We start from the raw sequence: 12,450 nt of genomic DNA, 5'->3' as shown, positions 1-12,450 counted from the left end.
CCATTTTAATTGAATTCTAATTTCTTTTGCAGCTGTCGAACCTCCTTGTCCTTTGTGCAATCATTGTGGGAAAATACAATAACAATTATTATACATCCATAAACAGCGCCTTAAAAAAATTGATACAATAGAATTTTTTTTTTTTTTACGTTTTGGTGAAATTAAGTATATATATGGAGTGCAATGGCAGTCCATTGTACATGAACTGCATTTTCTTTGTTACTAAATTAGCATGGGTGAGCTGCTAATGTCATTAATTAGATACACCTGTGCTTCATCTGCTCGGCTGTTTTCTGCTGCACACTTTGACAGTGGGCTGTTTTTCCATTCTGCTGCAGATAAAAGCAGAAGTATCAGCCAAGTCTGTCATAAAAGAGAGCAGGGAGAAGCCGCATTTAACAAGCAACACAAGAGAGCAGCTGACTACTGAGCAAGTGAGTCAAAAAAGTTTTATATTTATCCAACAATGTCATTTTTTTGTTCCTGTGTGGTTGCTAAACTTGCTAACCTAGCTTAGATAGTGGCTAACAGTATTGTTAGCTAGCTTGCCAAACTAATGGGTATACTGCATTAGCTGACAGTTAGCTAACTATGCTGAAATGTACCTGTTGTTGGTTGGTATTTGTGTAGTTTAACAGCATATACAATATCTTATTTTCATTTTGCGGGGGAAGTGTTTTAACAGGAATATTAGCATGCTAACGTTAGTAATTGATTAGCTACCTTAGTTGGCATCTGGTGTGGCATATTGAGTACAGTGCGTGACTTGTGAGCAGTGGACTGGAGAAAATACAGCTTGACTACATTTAAAAAAGTATTTTCTTTGCTTATATTGGATGGAGGCCATATAACCTTTGCACCTGCTGTACAATATTGGTTAAAATTGAAATGAAATGAAATAAATAACTAAAAAAATAAATGTAACATCTGCACTTACCTGAAACAAAACAAAAAAAGAGCAGTTTATCCAGTCTTCAGTCATTTATTGATGGTAGCCATAAAGCAGTTGTGCTTCCAATGTAATTTTGTGAGGGAATAATTGTTTTAATGGAATCAGAATAACAGGAATAAGATGAAAAGGAAGAGTACAACAACACAATATTACTATTATGAAGATACATAAGAGATAAGCCATAAGAGGATTTTTCAATTGCTCAACAAGCATGCACCTTATGAATTTATCCAAATTGGTTTAATGGGGTATTTAACCAGGATAATCAACTCAGCGGCTTCCCAGGGAGTCCTGGGCACATGCTCCATATTAAAACAATATAAGCTCATTTGTCCTCGAACATTTTAAGTCAGCAGAGAAACATAATTAAAAGTGATGCTAAAAGCTGCGATAACAATATTAGAAAAATAATTTCTAATATCACATCAGCCAATACAAATAATCACCTGCTTCTCACGGTTGATACCAATGACAATAATAACCAATTATTTCACATATTTATATCTAAAAAGAAGTTCCTAACGTGTAGTTACCCTCAGCACTCCCGAGGGTCAGAAAGGCTAATATGTTGTGAGCAAAGATGGATGTTTTAATATTATACAGCTCTAATAAGATCTGTTGTGTTTAAACTCATAGATCTCAGAACGCTTGCAATCACACCTGAAACTGAAATGAAGAACGAGACGAAGAACCAAAGTCAAACTGTCTGCTGCATTTAATTTACATTCCATGGTAACATTTATTATAGAGGTGTTTACGAAAATACGAAACAAATCTATGATGCATATTTAGACTGATCTGACTATACCAACCCTCTGTTGTCACTGAATGCATCAATATCTGTTAGCAGCAGGGCACCAGAGAGCACCATTGTTAGCTCAGCTGTGATTACCCGTATTAATAGCATGGTTAAAAGCTTACTAAAAGACTGCTTAAGCTACAAAAAATGATAACTGGTTGCTGAGCTATGAACCTTGTATAAAGCTCTTCTACATGCCTGAACAAAAAGTAAAAGTTTGGAAAAGCAATTGACTGGATGCATTATAACTCAGTGAACATTGACAACTATGCCTATTCAGTGATCATGTTCAGTGCCTACTTATCTCTGAACTGAGCTTAAGGACATGCTTTGAATTAGCAAAGTGACTCATAATTTCCACCTCTAATTCAATAGCAGTCTAACAGTGTTGGACAAGTTACTTTCAAAATGCAATGTTTTACATATTAGCGTACTAATTACCTTCATTTTAAAGTAATATATTACATTACAATATGACCGTCTGCATGGAGTAATTTATTACTTACTTACCTTAAAAAAAAAGCCCAAATAACCTATATAGAACAATTTAATAGCCAAGATCTTTTTAAATAAAAGACTGGCCTTGGACACAGTGATGAGCAGGCAGACAAAGGATCTGAGTCTGATATTTTTTATTGTAGGCTTAGTCATATGAAACACAATAGACTGATACCTTCTATAATTTAGCCAATAATGACAAGACAAAGACCTTTTTTTTCTATTTCTATTAAAGTGCACTTGGAGATCGGGCTTCATCTCTAGGCCTAAATACAGCTCATTTCAGTCACAAAGAGACTTAACGAAGAACTTATACAGTAGGCTCGGCTATATTAAACACACGCACAGCCTATGTTAATAGTCATGCGCAGTGTGGATGGACTCTTAAAAAAACAACAATAAACTCTTCACTTCAGTCAGTAATGCAGATTGTAACACTGCAGTCCAAGAATAAGTGTGTTCTTTATGCGGCCCAGGTATTTTTTAAGCTTGTTGAAAACCGAGCAGTTCCTGCTGTTGCTGCTCTCCACCGGGGAGCCTGCGGGAGGCCTTTAACTTCAAGCAGCTATAGACGATGCTGTATACTGTAGTTATAAGTCACAGAGTTAGCAGAACTTAGCAGTTGGTAGTACAATCCTCTTTCAGTGGATTTGTTGTAAATGTTACAGGGGGCAGAAAGACAAGCACAAACAGCCACAGCAAGCTGATGGATGAAGAGATGCAGATGACGGGCTGTACTGTGGTGTGTGAACCAGCACATCTCCAACACATCATCAGGGTAAACAAAACCTTTTACCTGCTTTCCTGTATGAACCACTTGCACTGTGCCAGCACGGCTGGAGCAGTTGTTGTTGCTCGTGGCTCATTTTTAAACCACGACAACCCTCCTTAACTTACCTTATCCCTACATTACCATTTACAATTACAATCAAGGGTGGATAATTCATTTAACTGTTATGGGGGGAGAATAAAACAAAAGAAATTCTTAAGAGCCATTCCTGAAGGGGACAGAAAATACGTTTGTGATAAATGTATGGAAAAGAAACAGTAATGACAGTAAGGGTTAATAACTTTAGGGTTATAACAGCATGTTAAAGGACATGGCTGCAATTTTGTTGACGCACGAAAACCAACCATGAGGTAATGGACAGAGATAAATGCAGTCTGCAACTGTAAATATGCTTTATTCTGTTGAGTGGCAGAAGTAAATAAACAATGTCAGACACATCTTTGTTTTATGTTAACTTTTGCAAAGTAGCTATTTACTGGAGGTCAGCAACTACCACCAACACACTCCCACAGACTGCTCCACAGACACTCTTGAAGATCACTAATGTGTGTGGAGGAGTGTCCTGGTATAGTGGAACAAACCACTGTGGGTTATATGAAGGGGGGGATCCAATCTTTAAGAACTTAAAACTACATTGTTCTGCATATTTGTCCTTGAGTGCTTTGAAAGGCACCTTTAAATAAAATGCATTATTATTATTATTATTATTATTATTATTATTATTATTATTATCTTCAATTAGCACAGGTGTTTTAAAAGCACATTAATATATGAACATAGGGACAACACTCATAAAAAGACAATTTTACACATTCAATCATTTTTACAGGTCTTTGGGAGCCATCATGTATACATGGTAGTAGTATAAAGTTTCCAGAGGAATCTTATTTATTGCCTTCAGTGATGTTACTTAGTGGGTAAGTTGCATTTTGGGTAATGTAGGTGCCAGATTTTGAAAAGGAAGAATAATGCTGGTTCTGCTGTACCCATTTTGATCATTTGTTTTTAAACAGTCCGTAATGATACTTTTCAAAACCTGGAGCCTACATAACCCCAGATTTTAGCTAGCCACTGAGTGACATCACTGGTGGCAATTTAACAAATCACATTCAGCTTCCTCTGCAGCCACCAAAAACTTTATACTGCAGTAGTATTACCCAGGAACGGTAAACACACTGACATGTAAAATTGGTGGAGTTTGGACACTGTAGGAATTAATCAGTTGAAAAAAATAATTATGTTATTTGGGATGTCACAGAATTGTCCAGTATCAAGTTCTGACTGGTGAAAGACCACACACACACACACACACACACACACACACACACAGAGGCAGAGAGAGACCTGCCAATCACAGCATTTAACAGGAGAAAAATTATAGCTATGTCACAGAGCCCATCAGAAACAAAAACGGCTGTGGATGGGAGTGTTGGAGCTCATCTTTGGGACTGAGGGCCTGGGATGAGGGAGGTGGTAAAATGCCTGGATGTCACACAGAGGAAATTGGCTGAGCAGCCGCCCACTAATGCAGAGTCATACTCTTTTTGATAGGATTAGAGCCCATTGGCTCGCTGAGCAGATATGGAGACCAGTCTGCCAATCAAAGACAGCAGAATATAAAGGTCATTAGTAGCTCAAAAGGCCAAAACGATGGTGCGACCTCTATATTATTCTGTGTTTTTGTACAGGGAAAGGTTTTATGTAGCCAAGAGACACGGTTCAGGCGCACAGGCTGCTAATAGTAAGAGGCGGTATTGAACAACATTATACTCGAATGTGGCCTTGTCAACCCTTTTAGTCCGAAAACAATTTTTTGTTAAAGGAAGTGCAGTTCAAAGAGAGCTACGTTCAGTTCTGTGAGAGGCATCGGGATTCACCCTTTTGAACCGACCTTTGTTGAACTTTTCTTTTGATGAATTTCCTCTTTTACAGTCCCTGTTTCAAATACAATTTTAGTTTTGGTGAAAAAGGTATTCTGAGCATTCAGTAAGCTCATCTAGTAAAAGCCAGTGAACTAACATTCAGCAACATGAGTAGCATAAAAGAAGGAAATGCTGTTTAACATTTGGGGACTTGGTCACCAAATGTCATAATAATAATCAAGACATGTCAATAGATATAAAATCTATATCTACTTCTACACTCTAATATATTTCAAAATGAGCCCATCATACTACATACACATACGTACAGACTACAAAGCCGGATGGTACTTCATCTTATGGCATAATCACACAAGGACAAGCTTAAGAATCCATCAGCGTGATGAGCTGCTGTTTCTATAAGGTATTAAGTAACTAGTCTTGAAGTGATGAAGCACAGAGGAGGGATGAGGATTACAGCATGCTCTCCTAAATATTTATTCGCTTGTGCTGATCACTGTAAACCCGCTGCACATGTGACATGTGTAGCTCTGTCTGAATCTAACCTGGTATGTTTTTTAAATCATGATAATGGAAAGCAAAGTTCTCAGCTTTCAGTGCCATTAGTAAACTGACTAAATATAATAATGTACATATCAGATGTTGGAGCTACATGGTTGTAAAGCGGTGTTGGAAGTTTAACGGCTAATGGTTAATGACTTTTCCATGCATTTGCGCACAGAGACTCGAATTATGGTTCACCGACCCTTTCATTTGCAACCATAAAACCGAGCACAGTCGCCTAGGAGAGGGTTTAAAATATCGGGGTCCTCTTGAAGACGTCAGAGGTGTGGTTGTTTGATCCCAAAGCTCCAACGAGTGTTTCTTTAAGTGCGTGTGTGGAGTTTTCCTGCACCGGGTGATAGGAGGGGTTGGAGAGTGACGCTGGCTGCGCCTTGGTGCTGAGCGGAGCGCTCACCTGCAGATGAGAGAGCCGGGGAAACTCGGGGCAGAGCTGCAGCACACCCGCGGAGAGCGAGGAGGGACGTAACGAACAGTCTGAGCAAGAAAGGGGGATTTACACAATTACTGGAGAAGATTTACGAATCGACCCTCTTTCTGGTTCCTCGTCCAGGCAGCCCTGGCTCGCTTGCTCGCCACGATGAGAACTGACTTCGCTCTGGTCCTGACAGCAGCCCTTCTTCTTGACACAGTCTGGGTGAGATTTTTCATTTGTTTTGCCTGCACCGCTCGGAGTTGTGAGAGTACGAGGAGGGGTTTGAAAAGCAATGGCACATACGCTTGAATAAAAGTCATGCAGTCGGATGGAGTCCAGTGTCAGCCCAGTGTGCTGCTGTTGCAGCAGCAGCGCAGCTCCGGTCGTTATTTCCATACAAGTACGTTAATTGGTTCCCTAATGAATTTTACTGTGTAAGAGCAAAAATAAAGAAGAAAGTAAGAGTTAACAATCAAGTGTTTTCCGGCTCTGTTCTTCTCCAGTCTTTTCTCTGGATCGCTGCGGGTCTTACACAAGTTAAAACGACTGCACGTTTTAATCGCCAAGGCTGATAATCAAACTAATATAATCATCTCGCTCATTTTAGCGATCCCTTCCTCTATAAGGCTCCCCTGACCTAAAAGCAATAGCCTACACGAAGTTAAACTGTAGTTAGGTTATAGTTATAAAATGCTCTTCAACCTTTTCTCGTCATTTAATCAATAAAAGCTGAATTAAGTCGGCGCCTGTGGGCTCCTCTGAACGGCGCACAGCTCTGCTAAATCTTTCTCTCTGCGCGGTTGTGACTTAAGCCATTGCTGGCAGTGTAGGAAAATTACACAGCGATGTTTTTACTCGTGCGTTATTCGCTTCCAAGAGGAGAGAACCGCGTGCGTTATACCCCCTCTTCAATCACACTCCAGCCAGCGTTGGCACCGGTGCGTGTGTGTGTGTTTGCGCGCGCGGGGACTTGTGCTGTAGTGGGTCGGATCGTTCAATTTAACCAACAATGTGCAGTAAAGATTGGGTGCAAAGTTTTCTGCAGACCATTTGAGTAGGGTACACGCACACACACACACACACACACACACACACACACACACACGCACACGCAGACAGGCAGACACACACTCACACATATGCACTGTTCAGTTTCTCCTCCATTCTCTGGAAGTGTGAGAGTCACAGTCTGAGAGAATTCTGCTGCATTCATGCAGTTTTCTTTTTGTGTGTTTCACTTGACCCTGAGCACAGTACAATAAAACGCTCCTCATTTAATCATGTGCCGGCTTTCTCCATGGAGCGAGCTACACAGGCACATTTTATCAGACATTGTTGGACAGCTATTAAACAGTATTTAATTAGCAATGTGCCAGGAGCGTGTAGTTGATAAACTTGTTGAATATATTTCTTTTAACTGCCACACTATGTGCATGCTGCTTTTCGTCCAAGGCTCATGGTCAAAGAGAAGCAAGAAATCAATAGAATCCATGTTTATTGATGTGTTACATTGTATCCTCTTCCTTTCAGAGGAATAATGGGGAGCATGCTTCCAGAGGTCCCTGCCGAGCTGGTTTCTCACAAAGCTTCTACTCTGTGCTGATTTCAAGGGATGTACTGCAAGACCAGGGCATAGTTAAAGGTAAGACCTGTAATTGGCGAGTCAGTTCTTTTAGATTTTTATTTTGAGAAGGTTTACAGTGTCAGTCAAAGAGCTCCTCTGCGTTAAGGCCACTGAAGGGAGACGTGTGTTATAGAGGTTTTTTTCTAATGCCAGGCCACGTATGTAGTTTTCAGATGACTAAAGTATGCATGTGGAAAATTTATATAACAGTTTCATGTGTTTTTAAGCTGAGGATGAATGTAAACAACTGCAGCTGTGAATTACAAAAAAACCCTACCTGATCAGAAGCAGCTTTAAAGTCCGTCCACTGATTTGCTGTTGTGATGTCAGTACTTGAGAACTTCAGCCGAAGCACCACACAAACATGTTCTGAACATTTTTAAGCAAATAAGTTCATGGATATGATATGTGCTATTTATTGCACTCAAATTGCTTGTCTGTTTCTGCTGGAATTCATTTCTGTGTTTTGACATTGCTCGACCTCTTCATCATTATTATAATCATTGCTATCTTTATCACCGTGACTTTACGCACTACTACCTTCACACCACAGCGTCTTACCCACTTGTATGTGTGTTGCTCCAATTACACTGTGAGCCAACCAACTTTGAGGGCCCGATAGTGCAGGAAATGGAATCGACATCCTGTGTCTAATCTGGCACTGCTCCTGCCAATGTGGGCTAATTGCAATTCTCTATTGATCCCAATGGTTTTTTCCTCATAGCTCAGCTAAGCTGTATTGTTTTGCTGTGGGCGCACAATAGCTCTTTTGTGGGTCGACTGTGTCTTCGGCAGCTGCACAGTATATATTTCTCACTCTCCTTAGCAAGGAGAGACCTGGCGGGGATACAGCTGTCTAGACTCCTTCTCTCTTGAGTGTGCACATACACACAGACATATACGCACACACACACAGAGGCGTTTTAGGCTAAGGATATACAGTACAATAGGGTTCAGTATATTATTTTTGGTTGTTTTCTCTCTTGTGTCTATGTTTGTGTTTGTCCTTTGCTCTACTGATATAAGTCTGGAGGAAGGTATGAGGTTGATTTCAGAGTTTCATTACCTTCTGTATATTGTAGCCCGGCTGGCAGTGGGATTGGATATGGGACATTGTCGCTGGTAGTGAGCTCGCTCTCTGTGTGGTAGTGATGTCTTCAGCCCAGCAGGGGGTGTCAACACAATCACAAACAATCACAGAATGAGCCATCACGGCTGCACAGGAGCCATTTATTTCAGAGAGCATTATTTATCTGGTTTTGGTCTCGAAGAGATGAAATTGTCTCGGCTTCTCCTTTCAGACAGAAACTAATCTTCAGTGGTCTAACAGGGTTGTTTTTAGTGTTAGGAATTCAATTTAGCACAAACAATGGATGCTTTAGTGTGATCTTACCACATGCTTAGTATTTTAACAAAAGCCACACAAAAGTCAGCTCAAACGTCATTGTAAAAACATCAAGTAAAAAACGAATTACTCATAAAACATGGAGACTTTTAATTAATTGACACTGTTCCCTTAAATCTTATTCAAAGCATATGCTGTAATTTAACATTTAGTTTGTTTCCTCTGCGGGAGGATCTCGCTGAAGTAACATGTGCTCATCTTTGCCGTGACACACTCACAGCTGCAAAGTCGTCTTCATGTGTGTCTGAGAGCACAGCTGCACTGGCCAGGCACACACACATCCACATAAAGTCACACACACACACACACATCATATGTGATTTACAGAGCTCAGGCAGTTGATTTATAGTTGGTAAGGGTGTCACTGGAGGGAGGCAGGAAGCTACTCTGGAAAGGCTTTAATAATAACATTGTTTAACCCAAAACCGTCAGATGGGGGCAGGAGTAATGACACCCACTCATGCACAGACCCACTCACTCACACATACGCACATACACACAGAGACACAAACATATATATATTCATGTTAGCCACCGTGGGAATAATGGGAAGGACAGAACTAGGACCTTGGCCATGATGGGGACGATGCCTGGGTCTAGACAGGAGGTCAGAGAGGAGGAGGGTGTTACATTTCACATTTTATCATTTTTGTCTTTTGATTGCAGCTTTTATGATACCATCTTGGATATATTGTCCAAATTGTATGAAATAGCATTTAAGTATTGCATTGCATCATTATGTCAAAAATCACACACGCATTATTTTTTATAATCCTCCTTTAATCTTTAATCTTCCAGCATTCAGATTACTTCCTTAAAAATTGTGGGTGCTCTGGCCAACCAAGGGTTTTCATTGAAAAACATGGTCTGTCCAATACACATTTCTAAGTATAAATTATACACCCGGCATTGTTCCCGCTGAGAGAATTGACTCACTCTCTATTTGTCTGTAAAAACCCCTGCCAGTAAGCAAAGTTAATGGCTGAAACACATAAAAAACAGGAAACTGCTTATTTTGTGCTGGTAGATCATTAAGTTGAATTGTAAAGTGGACATTTAATGGTTATTTTAAAATTTGACTTGCATATTTCATTGATCATTTTGGGTTAGATGGTGGTTGTATTTACATTTTAGCAGCCAACTGATTACTCCCTCAAAAAAGCTGTTTTAAGAACAGCAGATGCATGGCAGGGGTTTAGGAGGTGAGATAATGAGTTTAAGGGGTAAGAGGTCTGTGTTTGTGTATATGTGTATACATACATGTACTGTACGACAGCACAGTCGCTGATGAGGACGCCCGCTGTCTTTTATGTCTGGTTTTCATTATAGCTATGACAGCTTCTTCACCACTCACACGCTCTGGGCACCATTAGAGGTAGAGCTCTGCCAGGCCTGGTTAACATCACACATTGAATGACCGATACACACACAAACACACACACCACTCACAGTTTCCTCCGCTGTACTATCTGCGCAACAAAAATTGTGTTTTGCCAGAGTCCATATCAGTGGTGGAGAAAAGTACTCGGTCATTAAAATAATTTGAAGGTTTGATATTTGGATTAACAATAGATATTGTCACGATGTTTGGAGTGTTTTGTATCCCACAGTCGAGAGTATGAGTTGGGCCCCGGCCAGACTCACTCAGATAAACAGAGCCAGCTAACGTAACCTCATCCCATGTGTCCCTACATCCCTCTGCTGATTTTGTTCCTGGTAATGAAAGCCAGGGTTGGTGGTTTCAGCTCAGTGAGCCCGCTCTGCTGACCTTGGAATTTGTTTGGGTTACTGGTGGTTTTGGGCAGCCCTCACTTTCTGAATGTGTGACTGTGGTTGTGTTTGTCAAAGTGTGTGTGTGTGTGTGAGAGAGAGACTGAGAAAGAGAGAAAGGTAAAGGGGATTTGGCAAAGTCAGATGTGAGTATTTGCTTCTTTTGGACATGTCAGTATACCTGAGCTGTAATGCTGCTGAGGTCCACTGTGCAGCTTCTCAAAGGGAACCAGAGATTTTCTCTGCAGTCATCACTTTGTTTTTTAGAAAGTCCACTGACACCTGGCTCTATTTTGAAAATTCTCCAGTAACTCATATGCCAAAATGAATGGGCTGAATGTCTGTATTAAGGTGACCATATCTGTTCTTAACCCTCCTGGCCGGACTCAGGATTGCTATTGTACTCATAAATACATTTTCTGATGCACTGTAAGCACCCGTTTTCTCTTTCACACTTACATACACACTCTATAACTCTTATACACCCACGCACTCAGTGTCTACTATAGTGTCTTCATATGGCGTCATTCATCGTGCAGTAAATGGCATTTAAATCTATGCCTTGCCTCTCTGACCCAGATCCCCTCTCTCTCCCTTCAGTGCCACCTTGTTTCCATCATTTTCATAGCAAATTTTGGCTGTGACCCACGAGAAGGATAAGCAGAAACCAGGAGAAAAGGATGGGAGAGCTTTGCATCCTGAATAAAACAAATTGTTCAGAGCTGTAATTTTTCACCAGGATAATATTTCCAACAATCTCCTCCAGCGGGCACGCAAAGGGCCCCCGGGCGATGAGTCTCACTTTCCTGGGTTTGTGAAGCTTTCCTGTGAGGAATTTTTCAAAATCCAATAGCCAGGCTGTTGCTTTGCTTTAGGCTTTGTATTCTGAACATCATTTTCAACCTGAAGTGCAGAAGTTGGTATACAGTAAGCATCAATTTAACCCCCAGTTTAATGCACAAGTATTTCCAAAGGGAAAATGGCTCAATATCAAATAACCTAACAGGATCCCATGCTTTAGATATGAATTCACCAAGAATTACAGTAAAATGGCCTTTCTCTTTACCCCAAAATCTGAGCTGACACACACACTTCAGTGGTTCAGTGTGCTGTAGAAGTAGGGACAGAACAGTGACTCAGCCGAGCTTGAATAAAGGATGCTGTTTCTTTTTGCACGCAACATAGGAATGGACAGTACATCAATTTTCTCTTCCCATTTAAACTCAAACAGAATTAGATAGTTTTGATATCCTGTTTACCTTTTGCCCCAAATCTCATGGTACACAGCCTGCAGTGTTATCTGGGTCGATAGCAGACAGGCATCCTCATGGTGATTAGACATTGTTGGAATACAGCCTCCTTTGTTTCTTTCCGCTTCTTAATCGCACACATTGTTTTCCTTCATTATAAGTTTTGGATCATGGTGTCTTACTTTATTCTAATCTTTTGCAAAGTCCTATCTCTCTTTCATTTTCTTTTTTTGGCATTCTGAATCATTCATGTTTTGTCTTTGCAAACCGGTCCTGTATAACCATCTAATCTGTTATAATGCAAAATAACAACACAAATCCTTATTCGCTCTCCGCCATCTGTTTGGAATATTACATGGTTTATGGCTAATTTTTGTTAGGATATTCAGTCATGGAGACAAGCGCAGACACATCCCTCAATGGTTATTAATTACAGAAACCCATGAGGCTGACATTTGTTGGATGCCTTGTGAAGACACTACAGACACACTGAGGTGCTGGTT

At 40.4% G+C, this 12,450-nt stretch overlaps 1 protein-coding gene across 2 annotated transcripts in view; it reads left to right on the top strand.

The window, feature by feature from the left end:
* Nucleotides 1-325: 325 nt before the first annotated feature.
* LOC311264785 (cadherin-4-like) overlaps nucleotides 326-12,450 on the top strand; it is a 245,464-nt gene continuing 233,339 nt past the window's right edge. Inside the window, exons 1-4 of one of the 2 annotated variants that reach the window (XM_084365886.1) lie at nucleotides 326-434; nucleotides 2,918-3,027; nucleotides 6,037-6,120; nucleotides 7,429-7,540. In XM_084365886.1, coding sequence (XP_084222012.1) covers nucleotides 2,956-3,027; nucleotides 6,037-6,120; nucleotides 7,429-7,540 — 268 coding nt within the window. In that variant the 5' untranslated portion in view covers nucleotides 326-434; nucleotides 2,918-2,955. The remainder of the gene's footprint in view (nucleotides 435-2,917; nucleotides 3,028-6,036; nucleotides 6,121-7,428; nucleotides 7,541-12,450) is intronic. The other variant, XM_084365887.1, reaches the window with a different exon arrangement.

The sequence above is a fragment of the Pagrus pagrus genome (genome assembly GCF_965226575.1).
Source record: "Pagrus pagrus genome assembly, chromosome: 11".
In the NCBI taxonomy this organism is placed as follows: Eukaryota; Metazoa; Chordata; class Actinopteri; order Spariformes; family Sparidae; genus Pagrus; species Pagrus pagrus.
Note: the sequence above shows the minus strand (reverse complement) of the source record. Positions and strands in the feature narration are given on the sequence as shown.